The sequence below is a fragment of the Phalacrocorax aristotelis genome, chromosome 4 (genome assembly GCF_949628215.1).
Source record: "Phalacrocorax aristotelis chromosome 4, bGulAri2.1, whole genome shotgun sequence".
Lineage (NCBI taxonomy): Eukaryota > Metazoa > Chordata > Aves > Suliformes > Phalacrocoracidae > Phalacrocorax > Phalacrocorax aristotelis.
In genome coordinates this window covers 47,122,253-47,137,501 of record NC_134279.1, presented here as the reverse complement: position 1 = coordinate 47,137,501, position 15,249 = coordinate 47,122,253, and the positions used below count along the sequence as shown (strand labels likewise).

General features: G+C 40.0%; 1 protein-coding gene across 13 annotated transcripts in view; it reads right to left on the bottom strand.

Annotated features, from left to right (window-relative positions):
• Nucleotides 1-15,249, bottom strand: part of TENM3 (teneurin transmembrane protein 3) — a 416,806-nt gene that overhangs the window by 115,281 nt on the left and 286,276 nt on the right. For all 13 annotated transcript variants that reach the window (XM_075091186.1, XM_075091189.1, XM_075091190.1 and 10 more), the window contains one exon: nucleotides 4,075-4,313. In XM_075091186.1, coding sequence (XP_074947287.1) covers nucleotides 4,075-4,313 — 239 coding nt within the window. The remainder of the gene's footprint in view (nucleotides 1-4,074; nucleotides 4,314-15,249) is intronic.

Genomic DNA, 15,249 nt, shown 5'->3' with positions numbered 1-15,249 from the left:
ATCAATCCCAAGGTACACAGAGGGTAAAACACTCAACAGATTTAGAAGTACGACAGATTGTTGTGAAGTCAGGACAGCAGAGGCCTGACTAAACAGGTCAGATCTCCCTGTGTATTCAAAGAATATTTTATGCTAATAGAAGCCTATTTAGCAGACATAAGACAACGTTCATTATAGATGCATGTAATCTTTCAGTGGACAACTCTTGAAGCTTAGTTGACTGAACTGTGTAATTCCAGCCCTGACTGAGGAAAACTGCTTACCTCTTTGGTTCTGCTCACAGTGAAAATGGCACTAACTTCTTACATTGACTTAGACAATGTCAAGATAGTGCCATTGGCAATGGAGAATCAATTGCCAAAGCAATTCCTGGGGAAGAAAGAGGGGCCCTGATGTCCCCAGATTCCCATTAATTTCATCCAGTTGTTGAATCCACACTAAAGAAGAAACAATTAGTACAGTACCAATCAGTCTGTTAATATGGCTGGTCAGAGTCTGTGCTATGCAACAACATATCGGAAACAATTCCCCAACTGATGTAGTTCTCTACAACTGAGCAGTGGATTTTTCTGTTAGTAAAAAAAACCACACCCAAGAATAACAAACTCCTGCCTGTAATAAAAACACGAGTGGGACAGAGATGATCGCAAAAGGTAGAACTGAAGGATGGAGGTTGCACACGAAACGTTGATTTGATACCCATGTTTGACCTAGGAGTTTATATTCTTTATTCCTCATCTTTTTAACCCATTATTTCAGGAACCTTTTCTGTGAATCCCCTACTCTAAACTAGACCTATTTTTGAATTCCACTCTTCTATATGCTGCTGCACTATCTTTTGGTTCAGCACTTGCATGTTTCTGTTGCTTAATTCCTTGTTTCTCAACCATTTAACAGTATATGAAGCCTCTAAACAACTGATGAACATTTTCCACAATTCACTTCTATTTTCTCTAAAGATTAGCAGGTCTCATTGACAAGAATGGTGAACTTAAACATTCTGTACATTGCAAAATGGCTGAGAGAGACAACGAGGGCTAGAAAAGCAGGAATACGCAGGGACGTTAGAAGCAAGGCTTTCTTTCCTTTAGACTGAAATAACATTTTAAATTCCTGTGACCCCCAAGACTGCATTAAGTGGACTTACAATGCAGTGTTTGCTCTGGTCTCTCCCCGTGCTGACATCCTCTGCTCTCACCTCCTCTTTGTAGACTTTGTAAATGTAGGAGTCTTTCCTGTCAGAGTGATGGAAGAAGTGCAAGACAGACCAGACTCTTGATGCAGCTCCTTCCTCTGGCTGGGCTAATTGACAGAGCAGCAATTGACTCTGCAATTCTGCAAAGGCAGACATGAAGTCTAGCAAACTGTCTCTTCTGCCTTATGTTGCCTGAGCAGAAGCAGTGGGATCTGAACTCAGTTTCTCTACCCCATATCCACTGCAACTAAAATAAGCCTGGGCATGACACGTTCATCTCTCTGCCTTTCTGAGAAAGGCCTGGTTACACCACCATTCACCAGGTGAGCACAGTCTATTAGTTCTTCAGTCTGCAGCTGCCACAGTCACACAGTGGCCGCAGTCACACGGTGGCCACGGTCACAGTATGTTCCTTATCAATGTGTACTGGCATATTTTGCAGCAAGGGCTGTAGCATTTTCACACTTGTGGCGATGTCTCTCTATGAAGTTCAAAACATGTCTCAAACTGGCTTTACAAATGTGACATGCCACCTCAGCTACTGTAAACCTCAGCAGACAAGCCAGACCACTCTGTTAGAGGCATGTCATGGGATGCTAGAGGTCACACAATACTGCAGCCCTTCCCATCTTTTTATGTTATGACCAATTTCCTACTCAGTCATTTTCCTTTCACACCTATGCTATGAAACGGTTAACCAAATGAAGGACCGTTTCCATCTTACATTAATGATTTCTACGATTTATACTTGGATGGCCTACTAAATGGAGAGTATTTCTGATATTACATCTGTAGAGATGAGAAAACCACATGTATGAATGAGTGTAATCCATTCATGGTTTTATGGACCCAAAGTTCTCTAGAGAGCATCCCCGAGTGCTGGATTTTACATTTAGATTGCTGAGTTAGCTGAAATATGTGTAATATCACCACTAGGCAAAGAGCTCCCTATTGACTATGGGCAGAGGAAAGCCCTTGTGCATTGTTTATTTCAGCGAGGACGTGAGCTGGCATGTGCCCATGAAATGTTGTACAACTATATTTGATTTTTTTTTTTTACAGGGTATGTGAATAAATGATGTGTGGAGCTGAAAGCTCTCACTCACTGGAAAGCTCGGCTCTTTTTCCCCGAATACAGGAATAGAGGCACATTAGACATGCTTATATTTCTTAATGTGCCTGTGGGAGAAATAATCCAGTCCAGCTATCTTCTTGTGTCCCTCAGATTCATAAGTAATCTGGCTCTTTGGGGCTAGCAAAGTGTAGAGCTCAGCTCAGAATCAGGGCTTCAATATTTTACTATCTGTAAGGCTTTTTTTCCCAGTTCTTGACAGTGATACTTCATACTGATTTCCTTCTTTTGTATTTACATATTTATTTAGTAGCGGAAGTTTGCTTCTGATGACTTATGAGGCAATATTATGGAGACTGAGCAAAATTAATGTGTTTTATAAATGGGATTATTTCAATTCCACTTTAAAAAGATGTACTGTCAAAGCATAACTCTAAACCACACCTTTACACTCCTGTGTACAATCACACAAAATAACTACAAATCCAGTGACTGAAAGGGGCTGGACAGCAGTGGCAAGCCCTACATTTGCATTTGCCATTTTGTCTTTCAGGCTGGCAGCTCAGGTGGAAACAGTGCTCAGGGAGCTCTGCTTTGCCAGGGCAGAGAGGAATTTCTCCAGCTACCCAGTTTCTTGCATTGCTCACAGGAGTTTCATCCCAGTAAGAACTACTTGAAAAGCTTTACAGAACTTACGCTGTGCCTTGGATTGAAATGTAGCAAGCCTGTTTCAACAAAGGCAATGAAGATTTAAGGATCGTAAGGCCTTCTAGGCTTTATTATCAATTTACACTGATTTTAAGAAAGGGAGGGAAGGAGAGACTGACTCTCCTTTTTGGATTTTCTTTCCTTGACTTCTGAAGACTCTGTATCTGAGTATAATCAATACCAAAACCCAGACCCTTACACTTACATTTCCGTAACTGTGGTGACTTAAACTTCTAATTAACAAATCAGTTAAAAGGAAGTCTTTGAAAAGCATTTATGGACTCAGGGGTAAAAAAATCTGTGATCTAGACAAAGCTGCAGAAGAAGTTACAGGTACAAAAAGAGCCTGTTCTGTTCCATTATTAAACTCAATGACACTTTTCTCACAGACAAGCACTGCCTCCATTAACTGTCTAAAATTCAAATTATATAATATTTATAGCAAACATTTAAGAAATTAAATAATTAAAGAGATGAAGAAGTAAAGGAAACCCTCTGAAATAAAAATTGGGAAATGGAATTTAACAAACAGACAAAAGAGAGAATAATTAAAAATAAACAACCCACAAGAGAGGAAGAAGTCTCCATCTTCTCTGTGTGTTGTCATTTTGGACAATTATTTTCCCTACCTTGCAATCAAAAGTCTGTATTAGACTTTTGCTCTAGCTCTATACACAAACATACGCATATGTAATGATGAAATAAGTGATAGTTAGCGTTCCTAAATGCTGTATTAGTTATATTTCATGCAGAATGAGAGGAAAAAAGTTCCACACATATGCTGCAAGTTATATTCATATTACAGAATTTTTACAACCTATATTTTACACATACTTTTATAAGAACTAGACACCACATAGCTTAATTGCAGTTCAAATTACTTCTTTGAAGTTAATTCACCCACTATCATGCTGCACAATGCTTCCAAGATATTCAAATTTTCTATTTCCTTTAAACAATCGGCAGTTTTCATTCAATCATTGCTGTGGTTTTTAATGTTACCAAAAACTTCGCTAGTTAACGGTTAGTATGTCACAGTCCATTTACAGTCCATCAGACATCTCTATTTATGGTGACAATTATAAAAAATGGGACTCACCTATAAAGTAGGACAGCAGTATTGCCAGCAGCACTGAGACCCCTACAGCACAGAGTGCAGTACATTTCCAGCTACAGTACTTCGAAGACTTCTTGAATTTAAAAGCACTTCTGGATAGAGTGTTCCTAGGTAGTGGCCGAGTAGGAGGGGAATAAACAGAGCCGGATGCCATTGTGTACCCTGGCGTTGCAGTACTGAACAGTGGTGTGGTCCCTGTTCCTGTTTTGAATAGGAAATGCCTGTGGAAGAAAGAGTATATGGTAAAGTACAAAAGTAAATAAAGCTGGAGCACAGGCAGTCATACCTCTTTTGTTTAATGTTGCCTATGTTTCAAATAGCTAACAATATCCAATCTACAAAGGGTCACAGGAGCAATACTTGTCATGACACTCACACATAAAAAAGGCACTCTCCCTTTAAGAAAGGACCGAACCCCTCCAAACATTAGTGATGCCCTGGTATCCAGACAGGAAACAGAACTACCCAAAATACTGTATGGTAGGGAGGAGGTCTCTCAGAGTTTATCTGACAAGTAGGGACAGGCATTCTGCTGCTGTTTATTTTTGTTGGCTTCTGCTACAGACTACAGGGAACTCCATTAAAAAGTCAATAATGAGCAATCTGACTATAGCCCACACTACTTATGACAGCTTTCCTGGGTTAAGTACAAAGAAAACAGCAATCTCTCAGTCACAAATTTTTGGCAACTTTGCCAAAATTAGTCAGTTAGAAGGTTTTTTTGCATCCTAAGTACTCAGTTCACTAATTCATACCTCCTCACACATAATCTTACCATAACAAGATCTGATTATGGATACAGCAACTAGTTACAGCCCGGGATGTACTCTAAAGAAATATATTTAGTAAGTGCTCAAAAAAAACCACAGCCAGCAACGGAAATGAAAAACAAAATCAAAGTTAAGACACACTCTGTGAGTTACCAGTCAACCTAATTTTGCTCAGTTAAGATTTCCGAAAGAAGTACTACTCCCTGAGCCTATCTACAGCAGAATCCTTTAATTTTAGTTTATGCAAGCATATTTATTTTAGAAGAGCCTCTAAGCATGGCATATACTACCCGGAGTTTTTCTCCTGACGCACATATACAAACAACTCTACAAACAACAAAACCTCAGCTAAACAAAGGTTGCGCCAGGGTTTTTTCCACCACTTTGTTATGTTAGCAACTCTGTAGTGTAAGGGTTGGCCTTACCTAATGAGGCTTTGCAAAATGAATACATTATAACTAAAAATGGTAAGAAAGAACACCGTGGAGAATTTTGAACTTACCAAGCGCACGAACAGCTAAACAGAACTAGGGAGGTGTTTGCATTTTTTAAAAGGTAAGAGACAACTCATGAATTGCTGATACTCAGGTCCTCCTGAAGCCAAGTGCGTGCCTACACTGTGTTTGCCTACTGCATGCCACCCATACAGTATGGGGCACAGGATCTAGCACCAAATGAGCTAGCTGCGGAGGGGAAAGCCCTCTAGTTACACCACGTGGCAATGCGGACTGTTTCTCAGCTGATGAGACTTCCATCCTCCAGGACTCAGGCTTGGATCCTTGCATAGTAATGGACCAACCTATACAGGTATAGCGGCTTCGTCAGAAATGCGCTGTAGAGACACTAGGAATTAATTTGCCCCACTGCAGCCTGAGAAAAATACCAGCAGTTGATAAACAAGGTTTGTTATTTGCAGGTGATTTTGCTACAGGAGGTTAACAGATGAACTAGAGCATCTTGGCATAAGCCCTCTCCTTGAAAATATTTGCATTACAAACATGATCCCATGAAATATGCCACATAGGTTACTTCATTTTGAGCAACATTGAACTTGCTGGCAGTAACAACAGAAGCATACACACTAGATCTACTGATGCACAACAGCACATGCCAATTTTCCTTGGGTTTTGAGCTCAGAGGATTACCAATGATTTCGGAAAACAAAGCCTTTGTGGTTTAAATCCTTTCTAAGAAGGTACTTCATTAAAAGTTGTGACATTTTCTACGCAGCAAACACCAAAATAATAACTAGCCCTACGCAAAAAATGTTTTACACCTTACAACACCATTACTTTGGCTTTACAGACACACAGAGGCATGTAGATTCATTAAGTCCTGATAAAATTTCCTACCCACTTGACCTTTACTGCCCTTTCATTTCTGGCTACATATGGTAAACGTTATGTCCAGGTATACTGCACAAACAATATCTACATAGATCTCAAGAAAATGCCAAACAAAAAGGTGGCTGTTGACCTCTCTATGTGCAATGTATACTGTTTTGGGGGACTGATGGAAAGCCACACAGTAGATATAATAATACTCCTCCTGAACATCAGCTTCCATGTTAAAAATAAGCAGCTCCTGACCAATCTGCAATTTTCATATCCTCCTGCTCTCGCTGTTATGCTCAACAGACTAAAAATGGAAACTGGCATTATACAAGCACTTGAATGGAACTCGATATACTCTAAGCTTGACCAAAATAATCATAGAATGGTTTGGGTTGGAAGGGACCTTTAAAGGCCTTCTAGTCCAAGCCCCAACGCAACAAAACAGTCAGCCTCTGATCTTTTCCTGTTTTCTCTCTTTGAAAGTGAGAGCTGAGACATTGGCTTTGGTACAGCACAGCCTAGTAGAGACTGTAATCCATATTCTCAAAGGCTTTGAGGAGTTAATCCCATAGATAAACTGGGGAGATGGCCGAGTATCTGTGACGGTGCGAGCTGTCATAGCTCTGACAGTCCACCTCAGGCATCAAGGCAATAAAAGAAAATTGTAACTTTTATATGTGAATTCATCAATTCACATGTAGTCCTAGGCAGCCACAGCACGACTCCTAACTTTAAGCTATTCCTCCTTTGCTTCAAATCCTATGAATACAATGCCAAAGTGGTCACGCTGGCTGGCTGGAGAGTGCTGAGGGAAAAATAATGACACAAAACCCAGCCTGGCACCTTCCTCTGGGTTAAGAAAATTTGTTTGGATCTCTCTATTCCTAATGAGTGGAGTTACTACCAAAGTTGTCAGAGACTCTCCTGCTACATTAACTCCGAGTGGTAAGTATTTAAAGTGTAATGCTATCAGACTTGCACATCTTGTCTGCCTCACTGAGCCATGCCAAACAGTGTTCCTATGAGACGCTCGGAAGGATATGGTATCTGACAACAAATCCAGGCTGCCTCCAGATAATGCCGAAATTCTTATGCTCTTGAAATATAATCTATCCACAAATGATTTTAATTATCTATATATCCATCTACCTTGTCTTTTCAAACCATGGAACTCGAACAGCTAATTTCTAAAGCCTAAACTGTTTGCACTACTTGACCAGGAACTGACTTACCAGCAATTACACTGTTTCATCTCATAGGGAGCTTACAGCATCTGCAATAGTCTATCTTCCATTCAAAATTGATCATCTAACCAGCACTTGCCTGATCTTCATGTAAGCAGCACTTTAAATATTTTATTAAGCTTTAGAGTACAGAAATCCAGCAAATCATGCTGATATTTTATGAGACAAGCTAACTCTGTTTTTATTAAATAACTCAATTCACTTTTTAAAGCAAATAATCTTCTATTTTTACTTTATTCAATATATCTTTCTGTCTGCTTATTCAATATATGTTTCTATTAAAAAGTGCTGCTAATCCTAACATTTTAGGGGGGAAGAATTCAGCACCTAACAAACCTAAACTACAGGCCAGTAGCAAAATACAAAGTCATGTCATAAACTAGTCCTTGGATGCAAAAACAGCTGGGAAGTCCCCTCATTTCACAAATGGTGGCCATTTTACTTAAGCTTCCACACTTAAAAGATAAGACAAATACAGCATCAAAAACCTCAAAGATGTCAGCTCAGAAAACAGAAGCATATGAATACAAGTAAAATAATAATACTTTTAATTTAACTCTGTACTCTCTGAGCACCAAGTGCTGTTGTACACCTCCTGACATGCAAACAATTTTCCTCATCATCAAGCTGGGAGGGGGAGGATTCATACCAAATAAGATTTTCTCTGTGCTGCCACTTCCTCTGTGGAAAGTAAAATTGAAGCACCCTGTACTAAATTCAGTAAATGGGAAAGCAGGAGGGGAGAAAAAAAGTGCTAAAGAACCCCCATGAGTTGGGCAGAAAGATTAAGTTAAGTGAAAACTGTGTTTTTAGAGAAAATGCAAAATATTCAAGGACAGTAAGGCTCAGACCATAAGCCCAAATACTTATGATATAAGATAGCCAGGTGTCCAGCAACAGAAATGTAATCTGAATATCTTACTTTATGAAAGGATCTGTGACAAAAACTTTTGACCCCAGTTCAGAAGAAAATGGATACTATGCATCAATGAATGCAGTATTACATAAACATGTCTGGAAGGCCCTAAATTCCAGAAGCAAAGATATTATACAAATAAACTATCACCAAGCCAAAAGGAGTATTCCACAATACTTTTAAACAGACTGGCCTCAAATTTTTATAGAATTATTGCAGAATTTTAGCATTCCTTACATAATTTTTACATTACATACACAACTTCTTTTTTTTTTAGCTTATGCTGAAATTGCTTCACCTTGCAGAAGATCCACTGCGATCTGTAGCTATAATTTCTCTGGTTTTGGTCATCATATAAAGGAATTTTTGCATATACTTGGCAGACATGTGAAAGAACCTACCTTATAATTTCCAACAACTTTCTTGGCAGCATTTTAGTTCTGTATTAAAGTATTTCATACAGCACAACCACACCAGTAGAGTGCTGGCAAATATGTTGCCATGCATTAAAAGTCACACAGGACTTTTACAAAATTCCTACTAAATAAGGGATTGTAAGGCCCAGCAAAATTCTGTTGAACTTCTCTAAGCATGTCAGAATATACATCATAGTTTATCACCTTGTCAGTGAGATTTAAAGGCAGATATTGTTATTTTGTGCAACATTATTATTTAGATGATGACTGCTGTTGCAGAATAAAAGTCAATATTGCTAGGCCTTATGCATGTACAACAAGAAAACACTCCTCACCTTAAGAGCTACGCCACCATTGACCCAGAATAAAATTGTATTTAGAATATACGTGCTTAAAAAACCTAAATCCCTCCCTCCAAAATATCTGAATCTTATGTATCGCTGTATACTACCAGCACCTCAAGAATTTGGAACAGAATAAATCTATTAGTTTGGTAATGTTTCTAAATAGTGAGATTCCACCATGACCCGAAACAAATGTCATAGTGCCATAGCAGTATAGGTTTTCTTGCAGTACTGCCTCCTATACTGTCCTACACCCTGTCTGTTTGGTCAGTTCCATGATGGTGTTAATGCTGTGTGGCTCTTCAGATCATAACAGACCAGTACCAGAAGACCAGTGAGGAAGAACAGCCATGACATCCAGAAGACTGTACTACAAAAGGTATTCAATGTTAGAAATTCTCTCTGACCTGGGCTTTTGAAGGAGGTCTCTGTTTAAAAAACAGCGTAAGGGGTAGGATTCCCGCAAGCATAAGTGGTACAATGAGCAAGTTAGCTCATTCCAAAAACTGTGGAAAAGGAGAATAATCTTATTTGATAGAGAACATTACATGTGCAAAAGCTGTGTGTAGCTGTAACCAAATAAGCAGAAACAGGAATTACCGCAGTAGGGCAGATCACCAGGAACAAAAAATAGCCTGTCTGAAAGTTGCCAGTACAAAGGGAGGGGATGAACGCCTTCCAGACTACTTATTCACTAACAGCTCACTCTTTCTCTAAAGAGTCAAAAAACTCTGGCTCTCACTGATGTCTTGTGGCGTTTTGTTCTGTAGGCTAAACACACATCGAGTCAAAATGTATTTTTTTCTATCAATTTCAATTTAAATTCAACTGATTGTTCCCTTGTTCTTGTATAATGAGTATGTGCTGTTTGCCCCGCGGTACATAAAGACAAAATTTTTATAATATTACTGTTTGATTCACTTTATTTTTAGGGTAAAACATACAAAAGCATTAAAAAGTAATTGCCTACAGCAAAAAAGCAAAATTTAGGCTCGTTATGGGTGAGGCAAAGGCAACTGTGGAGTTGAGGAAAGCTATTTTCAGATACCTGTTGTTTCAGTGTAGAATATAACAAAACTGACATCTGGAAGATGACAGAATAGAAAGTAACTTGAGGAGAGGTGGAAGAGGAAAGAAAAACTATCCCTAACATTTTCTGCATTTGTTTCTTTTAGTCTTCAGTACCCAAAGACCCCCCATTGCCATTACTGCTATCAAAGTGTTCCCAGGCACAGCACAGTCAGATGATCAGCAGTAAAGCAAGAAGCGAGAGCAAAAAGTGGCCGCTAACGAGCACTAGACTCTATTATACATTAAGGCAAGCAAGCCCCATGGAAGCACAGGAGCTTGTCAATTAATAGCTAAACATCAATAAAAGCTATATATTCGATCCAGCACATTCCAATCAAATCTGTCATTATCTCGAACCCTTCAAGCCCCACGTTGGGCACCAAAAAGGACTGTTTTGGTTTAACCCCAGGCAGTAACCAAGCCCCACACAGCCACTCGCTCACTCCCTCCTGGTGGGATGGGGGAGAGAATCACAAGAGTAAAAGAGAGAAAACTCTCATGGGTTGAGATAAAGACAGTTTAATCGGGAAAGCAAAAGCCATACACACAAGCAAAGCAAACCAAGGAATTAATTCACTACTTCCCACCAACAGGCAGGTGTTCAACCATCTCCTGGAAAGCAGGGCTCCATCATGCGTAATGCTTACTTGGGAAGACAAAATGCCATCACTCCAAATGTGTCCCCCCCCTTCTTTTTTCTTCCCCCAGCTTTATATGCTGAGCATGATGTCATACGGTCAGTTGGGGTCAGCTGTCCCAAATGTGTCCCCTCCCAGCTTCTTGTGCACCCCCAGCTCACTCACTGGTGGGGTGGGGTGAGGAGCAGAAAAGGCCCTGACTCTGTGTGAGCGTTGCTCAGCAGTAACGAAAACACCTCTGTGTTATCAACACTGTTTCCAGCCCAGATCCAAAACACAGCCCCATAGCAGCTACTGTGAGGAAAATTAACTCTATCTCAGCCAAAACCAGAACACTGACTCATCTGTTCTCCTTGCAATTTGAGAAAAACCCTGGACATACTAGAAATTACCAGTACAGGGGACCACTGTTGGCTCAAAAGATCATTGTACTTGATTTTTTCAGCCAAGGTAATACCATTCTGCCTTCTGTAATCACAGGTTAAGTGCTTTATGAAATGAACGCACAAATTTTTACATTGTGGAACATAGGTTAATCTTCCCCTCAAAACCAATGTAAACCTGTCAGTATCTAACTCTATTAAAAATTATCTATTTGCTTCTAAGGAGCGTTGGATCTGTGGACATTAGTATATGAATTAAGACATTTGTAAGCAAGCCCAAGTAAATGTTCTTATCCATTCTGCTAAGGTCCTCAAACCGCTACCCTGGATTCACTCCAAGGAACGAAGAAGTAATATCTACACCTTAGACATCGAGAATTAGGAACACATCAATCACGCTCTCCTAAGCGTCAAGACGCAGAAAAAACTTCAATTGAATCCACTTTGAGTGAATGCAGGTTGAAAGAAATGCAAATTTTAGTGAATTTATGTTTTGGTGACATATTTACCTCTCAGGACCAATACTTCAGGAGACTTCTGTGCTCAGAATTCAGTAATACTCCTAATGACTTGGTTTTGATGTTTAATATAATGGTATTACTGAATTTCTGGGAATAAAAAGTGTAATTATTATGTTTTTTTGATTAATACAGCTCTGATGATTGCTCATCTGAACTAAAAATGAAGTACCAGATTTTTTCCAAAAATGCACCTATTTCGAGACAACAGCAATTAGTAATTCTGTGTTTCAAAGTGTAATGGCACCTTCTACAAGAGTTGGGCAGCACCATGAGGCCTATGTAAAGCAAGCAAGACATCAGGGTAGCTGCAGCTTTATCTTCTTATTTCTCTGATGGTCCAAAGAGGCATAGGAAATTCAGACAGAAAAGACGTCCGAGGTTTGGGAGCTCTCATTCTCTACCTCAAACATGTCGTTACTGACACATGCAGAGATAGTGTGTGAAGACATAGCATTTTATTTGCAATTTCCATACAAAGAAATCAGTTAATCTTAAGAAAGTAACTTCAAGTTAGGATGGATATATCCAGCTGCAGCTATTTTAGTTTGCTCCCACTTCTCTCATGTACGTTTTTGTATTTATTTCTCCCTGACTTTCCTTAATGCAAACTGGCTGAATTTTGACCTCCTGGGAATGGGTTATCAGGCTTTTTGTTTGTTTACAAAAACCCTACCAGATACATTAACTGTCAGAACCAGAACAAAACTATTAACTGTGGAAAAAAATGTTGGTCCAAGATCACAACCAATCACTGCATTGTATCTACCGACTGATGTGTTCTCTCTCTGCTGACAGACCCTATTCATGCTGGATTGAACTGGGTTCTCTGAGTGAGACCATGACCCTCACCTGCCACTTGACATTAGAGAGCTCTGCCTGGTTCACTAATGGATAGATCACATCAATAATTGTGATTCCTTGCATTGAGTTGAGGAAACAGAGGGAAAGAGAAGATTAATCTCTGCCAACTGACGTTATAGGGAAGATGTAAAAGAGAACAGAAATTACTGGCTAGGTCTTATATGAACTCTGGTTCACTGATGCATGAGATCAGCTTTCCCAGTAGGCTCCAGAAGGAATTGCATTTTTGTTTCTCCGTGAACGCTTTATGCCTGTCTTCATCTTCTGTTAACATTCTTCTGAGATGAAACCTTGTAGCTGGTGGTGTTTGCCCTTAGTACAGGCTTATGACTGACTTCCACAGAACCATATGGCTGCATTTAACATAAATCCAAGCCAGCACAGAAACTACATTATGCTGTGAATTTGCCTCAGTTTATTTTCTGTGCAGAACGCAATCAAAAAATTGCTTAGGAAGAGATAAAAGTGAATTTCTGCTTTTTTGGAGCTAATATTAATACTACCATAATCCTGGAAAAAGCTCCAAGATCACATCAGATCAAATGATGATCAAAGTTTGGGGGAAAGAAAGAGAGCTATTATCCATATGCAAAAACAGAGGAAACATCTGTGGGAACTGGAGATAAGCTTCTCCTAACAGCTTATTCAAATGTTTCAGAAAAACACTTTACATATGGTAACACTTGCTTGAATTTGGGTGGGTTTACACTGAGGACCCACTTTAACTGCAAACTGAAGATTGAAAGCCAAGAATGAAAAGAAATAGTACTAGGGCTGCAAGTGCCTTCCTTATTGCTTGTTTGTTCTTTCACATCTGGCCCTTGGCAGGTTACCACTCCACTGCTGGCTGCTGCTGGAGAAAGACTGGAGAAGTCAGGCATGGCAACCTGCAGCTGAAGCTTCAAGCAGCAATTCAGACATGACAGTATCCCAGTCTGCTGTGAAAGCCACCAGGACAGGGTGACTTGAAGGACTGGATACTGCAAAAGCCCCAAACTTCCTCTCCTTGGGTGTGCAAAATGAATCTCTTCCTCTGCAATGCACCTACCTTCTTGGTGGTGTAAGAAAGAATATAGTGCGACAGCATGCAGAGAGCACCTGTAAATATCCTATTATATGTTCCTCCAAATTCAGATTCGGGCTACTAGCTCTCTGCCCCAGAGAAGAAGTATTTCACCTCTGTGATATGTCTACACATGTCTAGGATCAAAAGAACTAGTATAATCAGCTGGCTCTGCCGAGCCTGCTCTTTCGTGCCCCTCTCTGCTATGCTGCACTCTGTGAAGACGAGCAAGGGAAACAAACAACGGTAAGCCACACTTTGCAGAAGTGAGCAGGAGAGCCAGATGCAAAGAATGACTCATGGTGCTGCGTGGGCAAGCAAAGAAACCTGCCGCAATTTTAGTTACTCCTACTCTTTGTTGCAGGATTGTTCCATTACCTACCTTCTAGCGGAAAGTGGAACTAGACTTATGTATTGCTCAAAAAATATCAAGTGGCTCTGTTCTCCCTAGAGGTTTCTTCTGGATCTCTCAGAGGACTAGTAATTATACAGACTTCCATCTAGATTACAGTAAGTGACTTGGCTCTGGATATTGTTGGTGATATTAACTTCTGAAGGAGGCAGCAGCTGGAGTGAACCTGACAGTGCCTTGGTGCACTTTCTGATACTGACAGTGTTCATGCTATTCCAGTTCTCCTCTCTCCAAAGGATGAGAGTGTGGAGGAAAGCGTCTGAATTTTGCAGTGAGGACTGGAAATGCTCATGCGAGCAATAAGAATTTATATTACAATTACTTACCTTGTTCTCTGCTCTTCCGGAATCATATCCCTTTCAAGACAGAGAGAGAAAGAGAGAAAATTGTCTCTGAGATTATGTATTCTAATCTTGGCCAGTTCTTGTCCTGAATATTGAGTAAGTTAAGCTTTCCAGGGAGAAAATCAAATTAGAAAGGTAGGGCACAAGTACTCCTCCAATTTCTTTTACTACCCTTGCTGTCTCCATAAAGCTGAAAGAGAACAATTGCTCTAAATGTCTCAAAAGGCACATAGAGACAATTTCAAAAAGCAAATGTGGTTTGAGAGAGACTCAGAGCTGCATTATTTACCCAAAGATTAGTTCAGAAGTTGGAACAAAGTTTGAAATTTTGTCTGTAGCTGAAAGACCTGACTGAGCCACTGCACATTTTAAAAGGAGATAAAACCAGAGGGAAGTTAAGAAAGTGAAGTATTATTCTGCCAGTGACTGATAGGATCTGATTCTGCCTCAAGCTGCAAGCAGGCTGAAGTTTCCATCATAATGGATCTGTGAACCTTAACTCACTTATTGATGTCCATAGCTGTGGTTTGCTTGCAATTGTGAGTCCGTGATAACCCATGATGAACTCTGTGCTGCCACTACTACACTACCAGCAGTTGCTCCAACAGCCAGATTCATGTCACTGCTGTGACAGCACTGTCATAACCTCTGAGTTACAGCCACTACCACCAACTTGGCGACTCTGCACGTACATGTGATGCAAGTGGCACTCTTGTTTTCCAGTCCTTATTGCTCCTTGGTGGAAACTTGTATACTATGCTTGCATATTCTCTAATATGCAACATGCCAAGATACATAGACGTGAGCAACCACCAATTGGGGATTCAACAAGGCAGAAGG